This window comes from Rutilus rutilus (genome assembly GCF_951802725.1).
Source record: "Rutilus rutilus genome assembly, chromosome: 5".
NCBI lineage: Eukaryota > Metazoa > Chordata > Actinopteri > Cypriniformes > Leuciscidae > Rutilus > Rutilus rutilus.
In genome coordinates, this window is record NC_140213.1 from 15,996,378 (window position 1) to 16,017,545 (window position 21,168).

Consider the following 21,168-nt stretch of genomic DNA (forward strand, 5'->3'; position numbering starts at 1 on the left):
TCTGTCATTAGAACCAACGTGACTTTTTACTGCGCCGAGTCGAAGTGCTCCCAAGTGCTAATCCGCCATACATTATAGTTATAATAATAATAATAATAATTTGTTACATTTATATAGCGCTTTTCTAGGTACTCAAAGCGCTTTACAAGGAAGGGGGAATCTCCTCAACCACCACCGATGTGCAGCATCCACTTGGATGATGCGACGGCAGCCATATTGCGCCAGAACGCCCACCACACACCAGCTTACTGGTGGAGAGGAGACAGAGCAATGAAGCCAATCAGTATATGGGGATGATTAGGAGGCCATGATGGACAGAGGCCAAGGGACAAATTTGGCCAGGATGTCGGGGTTACATCCCTACTCTTTTTCGAAGGACATCCTGGGATTTTTAATGACCACAGAGAGTCAGGACCTCGGTTTAACGTCTCATCCGAAGGACGGTGCTCTTTGACAGTATAGTGTCCTGATCACTACACTGGGGTGTTAGGACCCACACAGACCACAGGGTGAGCACCCCCTGCTGGCCTCACTAACACCTCTTCCAGCAGCAACCTGGTTTTTCTCAGGAGGTCTCCCATCCAGGTACTAACCAGGCTCAGCCCTGCTTAGCTTCAGTGGGCAAACAGTCTTGGGCTACAGGGTGATATGACTGCTGGTCATCCTTTTTATGTTATCCTTTTTACCCGCTTAGAAAAGTGCCACGTTTTATTTTGTGTCACCATACTTGGTCGTGTAACTACTCGTGTAACTGTATTTAAATAGGGAAACCGTGAAGGTGTTTGGTCGCTTCTAACTTCATCTCTGTTTGGACCCTAATGAATGAACTGGGCTAAGCTAAGTGCTATCAAAGTGTCGCCGCGCGCCAGAGCGATTGGGTGCACGCACTGAGACGAGAGAGGTATGTATCAACTCGTCTTAGTTAAGGGAATAACATAGTTTAATATGAAAAAACGGTGGAGTGTTCCTTTAACTTAGGGGCCGCTAACACAACACCGTTCTAACAGAAAACACTTAACGTGCTCCGGCCCGCTCATCTGCACAAAACAGTGCCTGGTGGCTCGACAACGCAAACCCTGAAATAGATTCCAAGGTGCAAGCCTTGAAATTGTAAAAAAAAAAAAAAAAAGTTATCTCTGCGCAAACCTCAAAAACGCAAACCTGCGAAAACGCAGATGTGCGCATCACGTGCTTAGTCTATAGGTATGGTGTTTGAATATATATGTGCACAGTTGTGTAGTACTTACAAACCATCCCTCAACAAACTACCTGTCTGGCCTTAAACAATTATAATAAATGAAGTTTCATGTAACAAAGTTCGGGAGGAGCACGTTCAGGTAATCAACCAATCAGCACAAGAGGAAGCTGGTATAAATAAAGCCTTTCCTCACCTTCAGTCTCACACAAGTTCTCAGCATCCCTCCACCACCCCATCACCTCACACTCGGCTGGGTCTACCCCAGTATAAGGGGGGAGTACTCTGGGTTCGGGCCAAATTCCGAGCTCGGAGCCCTCCCCTGGACAGCAAGCCAAATACGCATAAATACTACATCAGATTTCATGTACTTGTGAACTCGTGAAAGAATTATTTATCGCTTCCGCATAGCCATGTGAACTATACGAGTATAGTGTACATTAAAATAAAACACATGGCATCTGGCTATAGAACAAGCTGATTTGAAATCCACTTTTATTAATAATTGTAAATATGAATCAAATTACAAATATTTATTATATTTTTTTTAAATAGTTGACTATTATTATTTAATGATTGCCATTAAAATATCAGTAGAACAATAATTAATTAATTGCCCTAACCCCCAAGGGTCTTGTTTTCAAATAGTTTCATTTTCCTGCCATCATCATTGTGGACCTAATGTAGATAAGGAATGAAATTAAGCACATTTTATATAATCAATATTCTCGCATATTAATTAAAGGTTTTCAATTTACTTCAAAAATCAGAAATTGTAGCTCATGAACAAAAGTCGCCTGAAGAGGTTGCTATAGCAACAGCACGCTACACGAGCGCTTGTAGATATCATACATCAAAAGCATTACAAAAAACTTTAATGGTTTGTTGAAAAAAAAAAAAATATATATATATATATATATATATATATATATATATATATATATATATATATATATATATAAGATAGTGGAGGGTTAAGTAAAAGGTTAGACGTTAGACGATTAGAGGAGCCAAAGGTAAATTTTATCTGCGCAAAAAGAATATCAAAGATTGTGCACCAAAAATGACTGACTGTCGGAGTCCCTTTAAAGTCTTTGTATAACTCTCACGCTAAGGTTAACTGTACTGATTCAAGAAAAAGTGTTTATCCATGAAATTCAAGCATCTGAGCGGAGCGCAGAGTTGCGCGCTGATCCTCCACTGGTTCAAGATCATTGCACAGTTGCGCACTCGACTCCGCTCTGGCATTGCTACCAGCCTCAGTCACTGCTAAAACACCGCCTTTCGTGGGAGGCAACATTAGACACCGGGAGAACTTAAGTACTTCGTTGATGTCTCATATCGTTCGTTTCGCTGAATGAATCCTACACATTTTCAAGGTGTTTTCGTATACGCACCAAATAAAAACTGTGTGACACAAGGACGCCCCGCTGTCGCGACGTTAAAAGGTAGCCAAAGGGAATTGACAGCGCTGATTGATTTTGTTATTGATATCCAAGAAACCCAGAATACTCTTGAAAGTCATCGATCTGGAATGAGGGTATCTTTCTCACGGATTTGATGGATGTTTGATCGGTTGGTGATGCCCATTTATATAATCGACCGCAAATTTCCAGAGACATCTGGTGAGTCTGTGAAGCATGCTGCACATGGCTTAGAAACATGGTGTGCTGACTTAGATTTTTCATTAATGCACTGGTTGGGAAATGATTAAAGTTGTTATTCTCTGGTTTTAATTAGTAACAGTTGTTGTCATGTCCTTATAATATATTAAGTTGCCCACTGCTCTAAAAGTATCGAAAGCATACTGAATGCTTTTAAGTAATTTACTGCCTTTAAATAGCATATCAGATATATGAAAATATAGTACATCTAAAATTAAATGCATACTTAACATGACTGCTGCATGTTCCTTGTTAATACCGGTCACCTACATTATAATTTTTTTATAGTTCAGTCAGAAATGTATAACACATCGCAAAATTAAATGTGAAGCACCAAGATAACTGTTGATACAGTACAAACAACCCCACTAGTGTAACACATAAAACAAAATAATGACCCTAAAAACAGTGTTTGTTAGAGAAGAGTCTTTAGAAGTATATTGAAATCGTTAAAGATTTACGTTTGATCAGCCATGATATTTATGCCTTGGTTTCACACCTGTAGCTCATTTCTAATTTAGTAAAGTGATGGTTTTACAACTCTGCCCTGAATGGTAATCAACTGATGAATTATCATGAATTAATGTAAATTGTAAAAATGAGTCATCAGTCATGTTTTGCATATTTGGAGACCTTATATAACATGGATGTGATTTCATGCACAGGTTGTCCCCGATAAATGTTTAAATGTAAAGCAACATACTGTTTGTGAGGACATAGAGATGGAGAAAAGTACATGACTATAGAACAGTGGTGACATCTCACTGAACCATGATAAGTCATGTGATCATTAGTGTTTCTGCTCAGATCAGAACAATATGCTCAACCCATCTATGGTGATAGACTTTTGCAAACAGTTTTTCCAAAACATCAAAGAATGGAAAACTCCATGACAGAAGAATCAAGAATCAGCACTATCAGCACTATGTTTATCTGATAGCTGTTAACACAAGATTGAATTTGTTTGGTTGTCATCTTAAGTTTTGAAATATGTGAAATGACCTGAATGCAACAGAAAATGTATGTCCCAATTTTTTTTTTTAAACTCATGAATGTTATACAATCAATCAGATTGTAAAATTAAGAATACATTATTATTGTACAGTAGATATTTTGTACATTTTGAATCAAAATCTAACAGCACAATATTTAAAGCTAAAGGCATTTTTAAATTAAAATAACTAAATATATAGAAATAACTATGAATAAGCCATATGTTGATTTCTCTGAAAAGTGTAATCCATGTGGCTCTTTTTACCTTTGTCACCGAAAAGAACGATTATATGATTTACTGCCCAACAAATTATGTTTAGTTCAGATGGCCATATCTGTGGCCTTATTAAAGTCATCTAGATCCCCCTTTGCATACCCCCTTGCACATGGTCCCAATTATTTTATAAAAAAAAAAAAAAAAAAAAAAAATCACACCACATGGCATGCAACAGCAAGCATAAAGTTCTGAGAAGCTTCAGTATATAAATGCATAAAATCAACGTAGGCTCATTGGAAAAAAAACACACCTCTACCTACATTTTTGCAAAACTCCAACAACTTTTATTCCTTTTACACAAATTATGATTACACGGAAAGATTATTGTTATTAATAAAGTCTTGTTTTCACATAGTTCCTTGCACAGTATGTTATGACCTCAAAACACTTTTACCATAGTGCATGATTTGTAAACTAATACATCTTGATATTTACATCACATCACCAGCTCCATATGTATGGCTTTTCTGACAAAACAAACTTGCTCGGTAGCTCACCTGCTACAACATTGTAAATAGAGAATTGTAAATAGAGCCACAATAAAAGAGCACAAACACTAAGCATAAACACAATGAAGCTAAATTAGAAGTAGAAGTTCATCTGTTTCTGATAAAACTGAATGTGCTTATAGCACCTCACTGAACATTTCACTTTGAAGAATCAAACATGTAAGCAATGTAAACATGTAAGTAGCAATGTAAAATCTATTTAGTTAAAAATCCAATTCCATTTGCTCAGGTTTAATGTTAGTTAGCGAACAAGCAAGATAACTAGCAAGTTGTTTCAACAGAGCATGTTTTGATGTTGCTTTAAAGAGTTTATTGCTGAGGTTACGGTTGGTGGTTTGGGTTAGTTGCAATAAAAAATGCAATATGTGACACATTCCTGGAATGCATTTCATAGCATGCAGCCATGCACACCTCACTCCATGAGCTAACAATTTTGTGCCAAGTCCTAAAGATGTTTTGTGCAACAATTTCCCTTATATAATAGTGTGTATGAAAGGTTGGAAAATGCAACACAAGCAAGCATGGAAACAAATTGAGACTATGGCAGTGGAAAATGATGCATAAATATGATGTCCACGATGGAAGAGTTTGAAGTGCACTTGTAAACAGAATGTAATTGCGGATGTCTTATCATGTATCCCTGTCAAACTTCAGCCAGAGTGCAAAACCACAGAAAATGTCTTTCTGTGTGTTTTTATTTTTAACAATAACAAAAGGTGTGTGGATAAAATTATTGGGTCTATAAAGTATTAAAGGGCACCTATTATGCAAAATTCACTTTTACATGGTGTTTGAACATAAATGTGTGTTGGCAGTGTGTGAGCAAAACCACCCTAGAATGATAAAAATCCACCCAGTGGTTTTTTTACAATCTCAATAAATCATAAGCACTGTCTCAGAATGAGCTGTTCTCAGATTCGGTGCAATGTGACGTAGAATTGCGCAAGCCCCTCCCACGACTCCTTGATTGACACTGCTGTTTGAGCCTAGACCCGCCCTGAGTGAGCTGGACACAGAGTCCGCCATTGTTCAAAGCTGGAGCAGCTGTAGACAAGAATGTCTCCTAAGCGATTGAGGTGTGCTGTTCTTGGATGTAAGAATGAACATAGCAGTCTTCATTTACTCTCGTTGTTACTCAGTTGCAACATCTCATAATGTACCTCAAACTGAGTAGTGCATCATTGAGAAACGTCCTGCTCGAGTCGTCCTTGCGATGGAGGTTCGGGTTGAATAACTAGTTCTTCCAGTGTTTCATCATCGGACTTGCGCTCGCATTGATATGGTTAAATCTACATCATTGTTCATTACTGTCTTTAGTTTATGATGTAGGAAGCCTCAGGACAGCTGACGTTGTTATGGCAATGGGCGTTTTTGTTTTCAACGCGTGCACTGTACGCGGTAAACCAGTCACAACAGACTGAGCTGTCTGGCCAATCAGAGCAGAGTAGCTTGTGGAAAGGCGGAATTTAGAGAGATTGATTCATCTGACGAGTCGTTTGAGAATCATTGTAAATGTGGTGATGTGCAAATGTATATTATGAGGAAATTAAACCGTTTTTTTTTACCTTTGATGCATGTAAACCTGTTGTAGGAGACTCCAAAACAACATTAGGAAACTTTAAAATAGCATAATAGGGGCACTTTAAGATGGAAGTGTAAATTGTGTAGTTTAGCTGTACAAACATAACAGTTTTTGTGGGCTGTTATACGGATTACACAAGCCATGTGGAGGGTATGAGGATGTGTTTTGTCTTAACAGACATGCTTAGAGGATTCACCATTGCTGTGCCAGCAGCAAAGCAGACGGCAGATATTATAGCCAGCACTGTGATTCACCATGGCAGTGCCAAAAAGGAATCAAACAGAAGCTCTTACAGTAAACGCAGTACTGAAGCACTACATTTGCATTATGGTTGACCCTCACAGGGGCACTCCGACCTAGAATCTTTGAAGCTAGTGCGAGGCAACATTAGATTGCTAATTAGATTGTCAAGTCTTTTGCCACCCTCAGGGTGATTGTCACTGTGAAAGATCTATGCGATTTGATAATTTACTACTAATTACTTAGATGTTGTGATCTTTGTTTCTAAAAAAACAAAACAAAACAAAACCATGGAAAATGCACTCACTCTAGTTGAGGATGGCTGATCATTACTAGTGGCTTATTATAATTAAAAGAAACCCATTAAGCCACCCATGCTTCCTGTCAATATTTAACATAAGCTTGGTTTGTAATTGTATAGCTGTATGTGCTCAAACAATAACCAGCAATAAAAAAAGAGTGAGAGGGGAACTTAAATACACAGAAAATGACACGACAGGCTCTTGGACAGGAACTGGGACCGGGACATGAACAGTCTCTGGCTGGGCAGACGGGACGTGAACAGTCTAGACGGGACGAGGGGAGAGGGCTCTGTACTGGACGGGACCAGCGGTGAAGGCTCTGTGCTGGACGGGACCAGCGGTGAAGGGGGCTTTGAGCTGGGCGGAACCAGCGGCGAAGAGGGCTTTGAGCTGGGCGGAACCAGCGGCGAAGAGGGCTTTGAGCTGGGCGGAACCAGCGGCGAAGAGGGCTCTGAGCTGGACGGGACCAGCGGGGAAGAGGGATCTGAGCTGGACAGGACCAGCGATGAAGAGGGCTTTGAGCTGGGCGGAACCAGCGGCGAAGAGGGCTTTGAGCTGGACGGAACCAGCGGCGAAGGGAGCTTCAAGCTCGGCGGGATAAAAGAAAACAAAAGCTCTGCGGGCATGATGCTGTCAGTCTCTAGCTCGGCGGGCATGACGCTTACTGTCACAGGCGCGGCGGGCATGACGCTCACAGTCACAGGGGCGGCGGGCATGACGCATACTGCCTTGGGCTCGGCAGATCTGGTGTGAAGTGCGGGCTCGGCTGGACTGGCGTGAAGTGCGGGCTCGGCTGACTTCCGGATGATGATGGTTGGCGTGGTGAAGATGGCTGGTGTGTGTGGTTGAGTGGTGATGTCATCTTCAGGGCTGACCCACTCAACCACAACACATGATCGAGGTAACTGGCGAAGGTTCCTGGAAAAGCTGCTGCTGGGGCTTGCTGGTACAGATGATTATCTAAGCCCAACCAAAAGACAGATTTAAAGACATCATCTGACCAGCTTACCCCAGCAGAGAGTTCCAGGAAATCGGCGATATAATCCTCTATGGAAAGTCCGTCTTGGAAAGTGGTGAGTAGAGAGTGAGCTGGGTTAACCGGGGTGAGAAGAATTTCCATGCTGACTCTTTGTTAGGCTGGTTATTCTGTAACATCAACGGGTTGATGAAAAAGATGAAGGTAGGCGAATATTAAAAAGTAAGAATCCAAACAGACACGAAACAGTGAGCATGTGCTCAAACAATAACCAGCAATGAAAAAGAGTGAGAGGGGAACTTAAATACACAGATAATGACACGACAACAGGTGATGGTGATGATGAACACAGGTGATGAGGATGATGATGACGATGTGCAGGTGAAGGTGATGAAGACGGAGGATTCTGGGAAGTGTAGTGAAGACACAGACGATGAAGAAGGTGGTGAATGTGACAATAGCGGACAGTGATGAAGATATTTTTGTTCCACAGCTGTCAAAGGAGATGCATGGCTACTTTTAAATCAGTGGTTCTCAACCTGGGGTGCGTTTCCCGAAAGCATCGTTGGCCAACTATGGTCGCAAGTTCATCGCAATGTCCATTGAACTCTATTGGTAACGATGGAACTTGCGACCATAGTTGGCCAACGATGCTTTCGGGAAACGCACCCCTGTTTGACTCCAAGGCCCATATTGTCCACAACAATATTTAAAGATCACATGACTTTTCCTGTTGTTTTGTGGTTTACTGGATAAAGTTAAAGGATAAAATACTAATAATAATTCTTGTGATTTTTTTTTAGACTTTGGCATAATAACTAGCTAAATGCATATTCATTATATAATTGTTATGCTAATTGCACTATATATATATATATATATATATATATATATATATATATATATATATATATATAATATAATATAATATATATATATATATATATATATATATATATATATATATAATATACTATAATATAATATAATATAATATAAATATAGTATGAGTTAGTATAGTACAGTATAGTATATATATATATACACTATACTGTACTGTACTAACTCATACTATATTTATATTTACTATATAACTCACCCCATTGGTTTTTGATTGGATTTTGAATTAGTAGAGTAGTCTGCATATTAATCTGGGAAATGAGAAGGTATTTTAACATAAAAATTACAAATATCTCCTTTAATTACACAGGCTGTTTAGCTACTGTGGGCCCTATCTTAACGATCTGAAACGCAAGTATCAAGCGCGAAACGCAAGTAACTTTGTGGGCGGATCTCGGGCGCTGTTGCTATTATACCGGCGGGATAAATGACTCTTGCGCCCGACGCAAATCTAAAATGGGTTGGTCTGAAGTAGCTTCATTATTCATAGGTGTGGTTTGGGCATAACGTGAAATAAACCAATCAGAGCGTCATCTCACATTCCCTTTAAGAGCAGGCGCGCTTGTTCTATAGCGGATTCCTATTATAACGGCGGATTTGCCAGACGCACGCCAGGAGCGGTTCACAGCCGAGGAGACCGACGTTCTCGTCAGGGCCGTAAAACACCGAGAAGTGACATTGGGGATGGAGAAACACCCAAATTAACTTCGGTTAAACAGGCGTATGATAATTTGGGTAAATATGTAAGCTAGATGTATGCTTTTATAATAAACTGTCTATCTATCTATCTATCTATCTATCTATCTATCTATCTATCTATCTATCTATCTATCTATCTATCTATCGTAATAATGTATGATTTGCAAAAATGAAAACTGCTGCTTCTGTGTAGATGAGAGAATCAAAGTGTATGCACGTTGTGCACACGCTACATTGATTATGGCCAAGCATGCGCCCTTAAAATAGCATATGAATAACATGCGCAACCTTTAAACTAGGTTTTTTCGGTCAGTGGCGGAATTGTTTTCTAAACCTGCAAAATAGCATAAGGGAACGTTTGCGCCGGAACACGCCTCCTCTTTGCACTGAACCGCCCCCGGGAGCGCAAGTGTATTTCTTAGTTAACTGACGTGCGTCTGTGGAGGGAAAAATCCGCTGTTCGCGGGTGCAAAATAGGAATGCGTTGGTGTACAAAGTCAATTGCGCTGGGTGCAAGATAGGGCCCTGTAACTTCCTTTATTAAAAATATGATTTCTTAAAGGGATAGTTCACTTTGAAATAAAATTTTGGTATGTTTTAGCTTACCTCAAGGGCATCCAAGATGTAGGTGTCTTTTTTTCCGCAGTAGTTTCAATTTTGATATTTTTAGGTCAAACCATTCTTGTCTGTCAGTCATATAATGCAGGTCGATGGTCACTGTCTCAAAACACAAGCACAGAGTCCAAATTAAAACAATTCCCCATCGTCCAAATTAAACAATTCCCCATCGTAAGTACACATTGATGGCCTAAGACACGAAACGAGCGGTTTGTGTGAGAAAACGAACAGTATTTATATCGTTGTTATCTCTTGAACACAGCACACGTCCAAATGATCTGACGGCGCGGGCGGGTATAGATATATAAATAGATGTCGCCTTGGCTACTGCAGTTCATTGGAACGAAACCGTAGCCAAGCGACATCTAGTGTATACGGGCGGGTATAGATGTATACACTAGATGTCGCCTTCGCTACTGCAGTTCATTGGAACGAAACCGTAGCCAAGGCGACATCTATGTATATATCTATACCCGCCCGCGCCGTCAGATCATTTGGACGTGTGCTGTGTTCAAGAGATAACAACGATATAAATACTGTTCGTTTTCTCACACAAACCGCTCGTTTCGTGTCTTAGGCCATCAATGTGTACTTACGATGGGGAATTGTTTAATTTGGACGATGGGGAATTGTTTTAATTTGGACTCTGTGCTTGTGTTTTGAGACAGTGACCATCGACCTGCATTATATGACTGACAGACAAGAACGGTTTGACCTAAAAATATCAAAATTGAAACTACTGCGGAAACAAAGACACCTACATCTTGGATGCCCTTGAGGTAAGCTAAAACATATCAAAAATTAATTTCAAAGTGAACTATCCCTTTAAATTTAGTAGGCTATACGTTTGGTGTGTGAACACATCAGCATGGCTGTGCTGGAAGAGATTAGCCTGATAGGCCTTCCTGTTTCTAAGTCCTTCAGGGAGATGCAGAACCCCCGCTAAGGTGGGTTAGTTCCCTGCTGATCCACATACGTCAGACGATATCCGATCAAGGGGTCCTGGGACTTTCCATGTGTGTCAGGATTATGCCTGGTGTAGCAAGTGATGCAGCTGTCACTATCTCTTGCACGCTTCCTCCCGTTTTACAATAATCTAACTTTACTCCCTGCCTGAGTGTCTTAGATGAATTTGGAAAGTCAAAGCTGGCGAAGACACCCTTTTTTCTGATTTTCTCCAGACCTGTCGCAGTAACAAGAAACAGTTCTGCCTTGAGCTCTGATCATGTCCTCAGTGGGGAGTCAGAGGACATAGATAAGCTGTCACATTGCCATTTACGCTAATATCAGGGACCAGGGCTAGGAGAGATAAATGTCTTTGTACTTCACTGCAGATGTGCCTTATGTTATCTAAAATTAGTAAAAATGTTACCCACCAGATAAACTCGAGATGCGGATTAGTTAGTCTTAGAATATCAATAAAGGGAAGGTAATGGCTCCCTTAAAATATAGTGAAGTAAATAAGAGAATTATGTTGACATAATGAGATGTCGCATTTCATTCCTTCAGATAAGACGTTAAACCGAGGTCCTGACTCTCTGTGGTCACAAAAAATCCCAGGATGTCTTTTGAAACATATTTACATTTACATTTAGTCATTTAGCACAGTGGTTTTCAAACTGTGGGTCGCGACCCACTTGTGGGTCACATAGTGAGAAAAGGTGGGTCGCACAAAGGCACTTAGCTGCAGCTAAATTTACGTTACGATGAGTGAAACAAAACCAGTCCGATTAATGACCAAACGACTCTTAAGTGAGTTTTAGCGCCCGCCAAAGTGAATTTTTGTCCAAAGTCTTATTTGATCGGTGAGTAATGTAGATGAACTGCTGCGCTTGTGACAGAGTGCATGTTTAACTGAAAGAACGAGCAGAGAGAGAGAGACCCGGTCGCGCGCGCACTCTCTCGCTCTTCGGCGCCAGGCGAAAGTGTAAACAAGACTTCACCGTCTCCAAACTAAGCGCTGTCTTGCCTTCTCTCCCTCGCACATATTAATCTAAATAAATCGATACGGTGGTAAAAGGTCGGAAGACCAAAGTTTCATGTGGAGCATTCGGAGATTTTTTTTTTCCTTAATTACCGCTGGGTGTGAATTGTGCTAAATAAGTTGTTGCCTTATCTTCTCTGAAAAGCGTCCCAGACATTCAGCTGACATAAAACAACACTTTAATTAAACGAAAAAAACTATCCAGTGATGAAATGTTTTCTGTGTTGACACAAATCTTGGATGTCCATGTCCTAACTGCTGGGATAATCACACAACGCGCATGACACGTCCAATTCGCAAACTAATGACTCCTTTGAACGATTCATTTTAATGAATGGTTAAAACAACTGATCTTTCCAACAGTGAACTCAGGAGACGTCTGAATCGGTGTATACCTAATCAGTAACACTTTACAATAAGGTTCTATTTATTACATAAATTACATAAAAAGTACAGTTTGCTTACTCAAACTTAAGCTTTAAAATAAATAAAACCCCTTGTTTTTTTTGAAAAGCATATGACTACATTTTTCCACACAGTGCTATCAAGAATCGATAAGAGAATCGTTAAAGAATCGGATCGATAATCAGAATCGTCAGTGGCATTATTATTATTGATAAAATCGTATCATTTCCCATCCCTATGTGAAGACGGTAAAATTATAATCAAACATTAACCCTCTGGGGTCTAAGGTGTTTTTGGGGCCCTTGGGATGTTTTGACATGCCCTGACATTTGTGCTTTTTTCAGTTATTTATAAACATGATAATGGCAAAGGTGTAAATTCACTCTATATAGCACAAACAGGGCTACCATAATATGTGAGCAACATGAATGTAGATGTTTGTATTTTTAAGAGAATGATGTTTATGCGTGGTTATTGGAAAAAATAAAAATGAAAGTTGCTGAAATAAGACCACAAAACTCATACTATAAATATGTGTCAATAAGACTTTTGACTAATGGATGTTGTCGCTTCGAGTTCTGGCTTCAAAATTATGTGAAAATAGTCTTGCTTTATCGTTCACATAAACCAATACAATGATTTAAATTGTGTAAAACAGGTTTTGCTTGGAAAGCCAATATGCGAGGGGGGCGTGAAGGGGGAGTAGTTTACACCTGAGAATACAATGTCCCACCCATTATGCATAATGAGCCATTCATTCAGGTGTGACACTGAGTGAGCCACAATGCAAGGACAAAAGATATATTTAGAAGACGACTTATATTGACCATTTAAGATTTTGCTTACATCTATCTTGTAAATATGTTTTGCTATTAAAAAGGTTACAATTACAACAATAATTACAATTTCAACAATATTTCAAGTGTACTCTTTCTTTGTAAAAAAATGATTATAGGCCTACATTTTATCATATGTATTCATTAGTTTGAATATAGCCAACATTGGAACAGCTAACATCTTAGTTGATGACTTTATTTTTGACAAAAATAGTATTATATATATATATATATATAACATATGAGCAGAAATTGCTAAACAAAAGCTTATTTGATGTGGCAGTATATTCTACAGTAAAAACTGTACCCAAATCTAGTCAACAAAATGTTGTCTTTCATATTTCGCCTGACTGTAACGTTGTTTTTATGAAATATTAGGGCATATAAATGTTAATTTGCAGTTTAATACGTTGCTTATACAAATAGCCTACATTTTATTTCAACATATTTCAGTCGATTTTTACTCATCTCAGTATAGCAATACAGTTTGCTAAAACATCATCATTCATTCACACACAGAAAGCGATTTAAATTTAAACTGCCTTTTGCGAGCTATGGTAAACAACGCGCATCTCTGCCGTTCATTCATTCACAAACAGAAACGCGATTCACTTGAGTAGGAAAAAAAACGTACTACAGTATTCCTCAGCTCAGTCGGATCCTTGCTCCTCGAAATACCCGCACATCTGAGGTACATTTTCCATTATTATTATTCCTCAAAGCGCTGCGAGACGGTGTAAACAAGTAATGATCTGAATAAACTTGTGTTTTCTCGAGCTGATATGGGGGCGTTCACAGGTTTGCGTGGATTGCCTCATTCATTTGCGTTTGAATAGCGCGCGCTCTCCGGGGCGTGGTCACATTACATTTGAATGAGCTCTAATGAGCTCGACTGGAATCGCTCTCTTTTAATACAGATTTCACAAGCTGAGAATATTTGTTTTTTATATGAATTACTTCATTTAAAAGAAGAGAATTCAAGCTTCATGCCTGTGTGTCTGTATGCCTGTTTGACTGAGTATTCACTGAGTTATTGTTCATTTTCGGACGCGTTTCAGAATGGACTTCACTGACAGAGAGAAGGCAGAACTCGCTTCGTGTTTATTTTTCTTTATTTGGCAAAAAGCACAACACTTTGTTTTTATTGTGAGTATACACAAAAATAATACACATTTAACAGAATCGATTGATGTATGAAACTTGTTTGTAATATCAAAGTCAACAGAGCAAAATGAATCTCTTTTGAACTGATAAAAAAAAAAGCGAGCTGGTATCGCCGGCGATACCGCCGACCCCAGGGGGTTAAAGAACATACATGTTTTTTTAAGAGTTTTTTTAAGAGTTAAAAGTTTACAATATTTTGCTAACATGAGGTCTTGTCACTGTCAGTCTTTTTACATCAGTGCAAAACTAGGGTATGCAGATTAAGACCATCAGCATGCATTGATTAATCCCATGGCATGTAGCAAAAAAAAAAAAAAAAAATGTGCGACCAAATCATGCTGGTGCGACCAACTGAGAAAGTTGGTAGCACCAGTGCAAGTGGGTCTTGAGATTGATTATACTTGTCTAGGTGGGTCCTAGAATGAAAAAGTTTGGGAACCCCTGATTTAGCAGACGCTTTTATCCAAAGCAACTTACAAATTAGGACTAAATTAAGTGAGCCATAGTGAAGAGGCAAAAACAATGCAAGAAGTGCTCAAAATACAAAGTGCAGGCATTGCTCAGAGTAGCATAAGCCAGACAAGGGAGTATTAAGGGAAAAGGAAAGGATTTTTTTTTTAAGAGGTTAAGTGCTCACGGAGAAGAGATGAGTTTTAAGTTGTCTTTTTAATGTTGTCAGGGATTCTGCATTCCGAATGAGGGTGGGGAGATCATTCCACCAGCATGGAACCAAGAATGAGATTGTTCTCGAGAGTGATTTTTTGGCTCTCTGTGATGTTACCACGAGACGTCGCTCATTGACTGATCGTAGGCTTCTGGTAGGGATGTAGACTTGTAGGAGTGAGTGAAAGTAGGAGGGAGCTGAGCCTGTGATAGATCTGTAAGCAAGCGTCAATGCCTTGAACTTGATGCGAGCAGCGAGTGGTAGCCAGTGCAGAGACATGAACAGAGGAGTGACGTGGGCCCTTTTTGGCTCGTTGAAGACGAGAGGAGCTGCAGTGTTCTGAATCATTTGTAGACCCCCTGGTCAAGAAAAACTTGTTGCATCTTTCCCAAAAAGAATCATGGCTGTATTAGATCAAAAGGATGCTTCTACTAAATACTGAGCAAAGGGTCTGAATACTTAGGACCATGTGATATTTCAGTTTTTCTTTTTTAATAAATGTGCAAAAATATCAACAATTCTGTGTTTTTCTGTCAATATGGGGTGCTGTGTGTACAATAATGAGGAAAAAAAAAGAACTTAAATGATTTTAGCAAATGGCTGCAATATAACAAAGAGTGAAAAATTGAAGGGGATCTGAATACTTTCCGTACCCACTGTATATGATATGGCAGCGCTTGGAAGAGATGTATGGAAGCCCAGAGGTTATTGAAAATGCCCTACTGAGAAGACTAGAGACCTTCCCAGTCATCTCTAACAGAGACATACACAAGCTCGTGGAATTAGGTGACTTGCTAAGAGAGCTAGAAGCTGCTAAAGCGGAGGGATACTTGCCTGGACTCGCATATCTAGACACATCAAGGGGTGTTAATCCAGTAGTGGAGAAGCTTCCTTTCTCCCTCTGGGACCGCTGGATAGGACAGGGATCCAAATACAAGGAGGATTTTCATGTCCCCTTCTCACCATTCAGTTTTTTTGTCAACTTCGTATGTTCCCAGGCAAAGACCCGTAACGACCCCAGTTTTGCATTTAGTCTCTCCTCTACCCCAAGCCACACCAAAGTCGAAAGGTCACCAAAATACCTCCCCAGAACAACAGTGATAGTCAGAAAAACGGCAGTCACTGCTACAACTACCTCTCCACAGGCTAATGCAGCTGCCAAGGATGAACCGGATAAGCAGTGTCCCATACATACAATAAACCACACCCGCTATCAAAATGTTGTGGGTTTCGAGGGAAACATCTTGACGAGAGGAAAACATACTTGAAGGAGAATTCAATCTGTTTTCGATGTTGTGCCAGCACCAAGCATATGGCCAAAGATTGCAGGACAACACTTAAATGTAATGAGTGTGAAAGTGACAGACACATATCGGCGATGCATCCTGGAACTGCCCCTTGGTCGCTTGGTGAGCAGCTGCAGCACGCTGCTGAGGACGAGCAAAGCGGGGAGTGTGAACCACGAACAACTCCTATAGTCACGTCCAAGTATACAGAAATATGTGGTGGCTCTACCAAGGCCAGATCCTGCTCAAAAATCTGCTTGGTCAAGGTTTATCACGCCAACAATCCAAGTAAGGTTCACAGGGTGTATGCAATACTAGATGACCAAAGCAACCGGTCGTTAGTAAAATCACAATTCTTCGATCTGCTAGACATTAACAGCAGTGCATCCCCCTATACTCTTAAAACATGCTCATTATAGTAACATTATAACAGGCAAGTAACATTATAGTGGAGTCAGTCAATGGTAAAACCAAGGTGAAACTTCCTACTCTGCTAGAATGTAGCAACCTACCTGATGACAGATCAGAGATCCCAACGCCTGAGTGCACTAAATATTTTCCTCATCTCACTCCTGTGGCCAAAACTCCCTCCTCTTGACACCAGTGCTCCTATTCTCCTCCTCCTAGGCAGGGACATTTTGAGCATGCATAAGGTGCGTGAACAGCGTAACGGGCCTCACAACTCACCGTATGCCCAGCGCCTTGACCTTGGCTGGGTCATAGTTGGAGAGTTATGCTTGAGTGGTGCTCACAAGAACGAAGAAGTTAATGCCTACAAGACACATGTCCTTCAAAATGGACGCTCCTCTTTCCTTGAGCCATGTACCAACAAGATTCACATAACGGAGAGAGTACAGGGTCCAGTGCAGCCTAGTCTTCAAACATCATCTTACACCCAGGAGATTTTTCAGGAGACCTGTCGAGATGGTTTGGGGGAAAGTGTGTTTCAAAAAACACCCGAAGATGAGAAACTAGCCATGTCAGTAGATGATAACAACTTTCTCAGAATAATGGAAAGCGAAGTGTACATGGATGACCAAAATCACTGGGTGGCACCCCTACCTTTTCATTCGCCTCGCAAGCCCCTTCCAAATAACAGAGAACAGGCCACCCAGAGACTCTCCACTCTCCAATGCTCATTCAGAAGGAGACCTGACATGAAACAGCACTTCTTTGACTTCATGCAGAAAGTCCTCGACAACCAGCAGGCAGAACCCGGTCCTCCATTGCAACCAGGGCAAGAATGCTGGTATTTAAAATCAGGGTGGTTTTTGATTCCAGCACAGTGTTTAAGGGAACGTCATTGAATGACATGCTCCTCAGCGGACCTAACCTCAACAACACTCTAGTTGGAGTCCTACTAAGGTTCAGGAGGGAGCAAATAGCCATCACAGCCGATATTGAACAAATGTTCTATGGGTTCAAGGTCAGAGAGGACCATCGCAATTTCTTGCGATTTCTGTGGCACCGAGATAATGATCCTGATAAGGAGATCATTGACTTCTGAATGACGGTACACGTGTTCGGGAACAGCCCGTCACCCGCTGTAGCAACGTATGGGCTGAGGAAAGCTGCAGAACAAGGAGAAAATGAACACGGCAAGGATGTGAAGGATTTCGTCTACAGAAATGTTTATGTTGATGATGGTCTCATCTCAGTGTCAAGGGAGGTTGACGCCATTGATCTCCTGCAACGCACCAGGGCCCTACTAGCTGAGTCCAACTTACGACTTCACAAAATAGCCTCAAATAGTACAAAGGTCGTAGAGGCCTTTCCTCCAGAAGAACGAGCAAGTGACTTTAAGGATCTAGATTTAGGAGCAGACCCCTTGCCCTCCCAACGCAGTCTGGGTGTAAGCTGGGAACTCCAGACTGACAGTTTTACTTTCAGAGTGTCAAGAGATGTGAAACCATTCACTCGGAGAGGCATTCTGTCAACTGTAAATAGTTTTTATGATCCTCTTGGATTTGCTTCCCCCATTACAGTGAAAGGCAAGGCACTTGTAAGAGACCTTTCCTTCGAGCAGTATGAATTAGACACACCTCTCCCAAAGCAGAAAGAGGCACAGTGGAAAGCATGGACTGATTCCTTAACTGAGCTGGAACAGATTCACATCCAGCAAACATACGTTCCAGTCTCCATGTCATGTTGTAAAACTATAGACTTATGCGTTTTCTCAGACGCTTCTACTATGGCAGTAGCGGCTGTAGGCTATCTGCGTGTCTTGGACTCTGATGGAAAATGGCATGTTTGGCAGGTTTGGCAGGTTTGTAATGGGCATGTAGGGTTTGCATAACCCCATGCAAACTGTGCCATGCCTGGAGTTGTGCGCCGCAGTCTTGGCAGTTGAACTGGCAGAACTGATCCAATCTGAAATAGATGTAGAGTTGAAAGCAGTCAGATTCTATACAGACAGTCGTGTCGTGCTGGGCTACATTCACAACAGATCAAGAAGGTTCTATACCTATGTAGCTAACCGAGTAACTCGCATTCGGAGCTCCACCAAACCAACACAGTGGCAGTACGTGCAAACCGATGAGAACCCTGCAGACCATGGAACCAGGCCGATTCCAGCGGCTTACCTGGCCTCATCCAGTTGGTTACTTGGCCCTCAATTTCTCTGCTAGCCAAACACACGTCAAGAGGATGAGGCAGAATCGTTCGAGCTAGTGCAGCCAGATACAGATAAAGACATTCGGCCTGAAGTCACCTCTCTTGCAACCAAAGTCACAGAGCAGTCTCTTGGATCAAAAAGATTCGAAAACTTCTCTACCTGGAAGAGTCTAGTAAGAGGCATGACAAGTCTCATTCATGTAGCAATGTCATTTTCCGGTGAGATTAAGAATGATGAATGTAAGGGATGGCATCAGTGTCGGCAGCCACACACCACAGAGCGCTGTCAAGCCAAGCCAAATATCCTCAAGGCAGTGCAAGAGGATGTGTATCAGGAGGAGCTAAAATGTCTAACTCAGGGCATCGCAGTTCACCACCAAGGCCCTCTTGTAAAGTTGGATCCTTTCCTTGACGAGAATGAACTGCTTAGAGTGGGAGGTCGAATACACAAAGCAGATCTGAAAGATCAAGAGAAACACCCAATAATACTTCCAACTGGACATCATGTAACCACTCTCTTAGTCAGGCACTATCATAGCACACCAAGGTCGCCACTTTACAGAGGGTGCACTACGTGCCGCTGGAGTCTGGATAGTAGGAGGGAAGAGGCTCATATCCAGTATCATATTCAAATGTGTCATCTGTAAGAAGTTGAGGGGCAAGCCTGAAGTTCAAAAGATGTCTGATCTGGCCACTGACAGGTTGGCTATGGACCCGCCTTTCACCCATGTAGGACTTGATGTTTTTGGTCTGTGGAATGTTGAAACCCGGCGGACCCGAGGTGGTGCTGCTGAGAGCAAAAGGTGGGCTGTCATTTTCAGTTGCCTAAGTACGAGAGCCGTCCACCTGGAAGTCATTGAGTCTATGTCGACCTCAAGCTTCATCAACGCCTTAAGGCGCTTCCTGTCCATACGGGGACCTGTCAGACACCTCAGGTCAGAAAGAGGCACTAATTTTATTGGTGCATGCAGAGAGCTTCAGATTAACACTGGCGACCCTGAGGTCAAGAATTACTTGCAAGACCAGGGCTGTACATGGACCTTTAATGCACCTCATTCTTCACACATGGGAGGAGCTTGGGAGAGATTGATAGGAGTGGTTAGATGGATTCTAGATGCGCTGCTGGCGAAGGATGGAGCTACCAGACTTACCCATGAAGTCCTAACAACCTTGATGGCTGAGGTTATGGCCATTATGAATTCCAGACCACTGGTCCCAATCTCGTATGATGCAGAGATACCTGAAATACTCTCGCCTGCCATGTTACTAACCCAAAAGGCAAGTGTTACTCCCGCTCCCCCAGGGGATTTCAAATTGGACCACCTATGCAAGGGACAGTGGCGCCAGGTCCAGAGCTTGGCGGACTCCTTCTGGAAAAGGTGGAGGCTGGAGTACTTAGCAACTCTTCAGCCGCGGAGAAAGTGGACCAAAGAGAAGCATAATCTCCAGGACGGTGACATTGTACTGATAAAGGACGTTCAAGCAAGACGCAATCAGTGGCCTCTCGGATTGATAGTTGAGGCCATTCCCAGCTCTGACAGCAGAATCCGCAAGGTTATGATGAAGACCTTTAGCCAAGGGACAATTAAGGAGTATCTTAGGCCAATTAGTGATGTTGTGTTACTGATACCAAAAGAGTAGATGGTGGTATAACATAATTATACCAAGCGGGGAGTGTTCTGACTCCTATCAGTGTCAGTGCTTTGTTAATGTTATGTAGCGACATCTGGTGGTATTTGGAGTCATTGCGCTTGTAAGGAGATCGTCAACAGGTGTACATGCAGACTGAATGTTCCACCTCCAGCGTTATTTGTCTATCCTTGGAATAGATCCATCAGTGAGTATGGTCGCTCAGTCGTTTAAGTAGTTAAAACGTGTAGACGTTCTACTACTGTTGTTTAAAAGCATTTATTTTCAGTGAAAATCGGGTTAATGCTAATCGTGATGCTAACCGCTAGCATGGATTTAGGTGGGCTATATATAGAGTTAGCAGGCTGTTAAGCCTCATTTATGATTATTCATTTGCCTGTGTTTTTATTTAGCCCATTTACTTATGTTCTTTGAGTGAATCATATTGTAATATGTGCTGTGGTTATTATATTTATGTTGATGCTGCACATATTTGACTGTAACATAGTGTTTATTTTATACTGTATTGCAGTTTTACAAAAAAGAAAACAACCAAGATTTCAGTAAAGAAAACACTCAACCTGGAGTCAGGCCTACTGAGTCTTATTGTTGATGTTCGCTATCTGTGTAAC

The 21,168-nt window shown here is 41.2% G+C and overlaps 1 protein-coding gene across 1 annotated transcript in view; it reads left to right on the forward strand.

Moving 5' to 3' along the window:
* Positions 1–2,510: 2,510 nt before the first annotated feature.
* The window catches only part of LOC311290242 (neprilysin-like), a 199,570-nt gene continuing 180,912 nt past the window's right edge, over positions 2,511–21,168 (forward strand). The window contains exon 1 of the mRNA XM_084408606.1: positions 2,511–2,820. Within this exon, the coding sequence (XP_084264732.1) occupies positions 2,760–2,820 (61 nt within the window). The 5' untranslated portion in view covers positions 2,511–2,759. The remainder of the gene's footprint in view (positions 2,821–21,168) is intronic.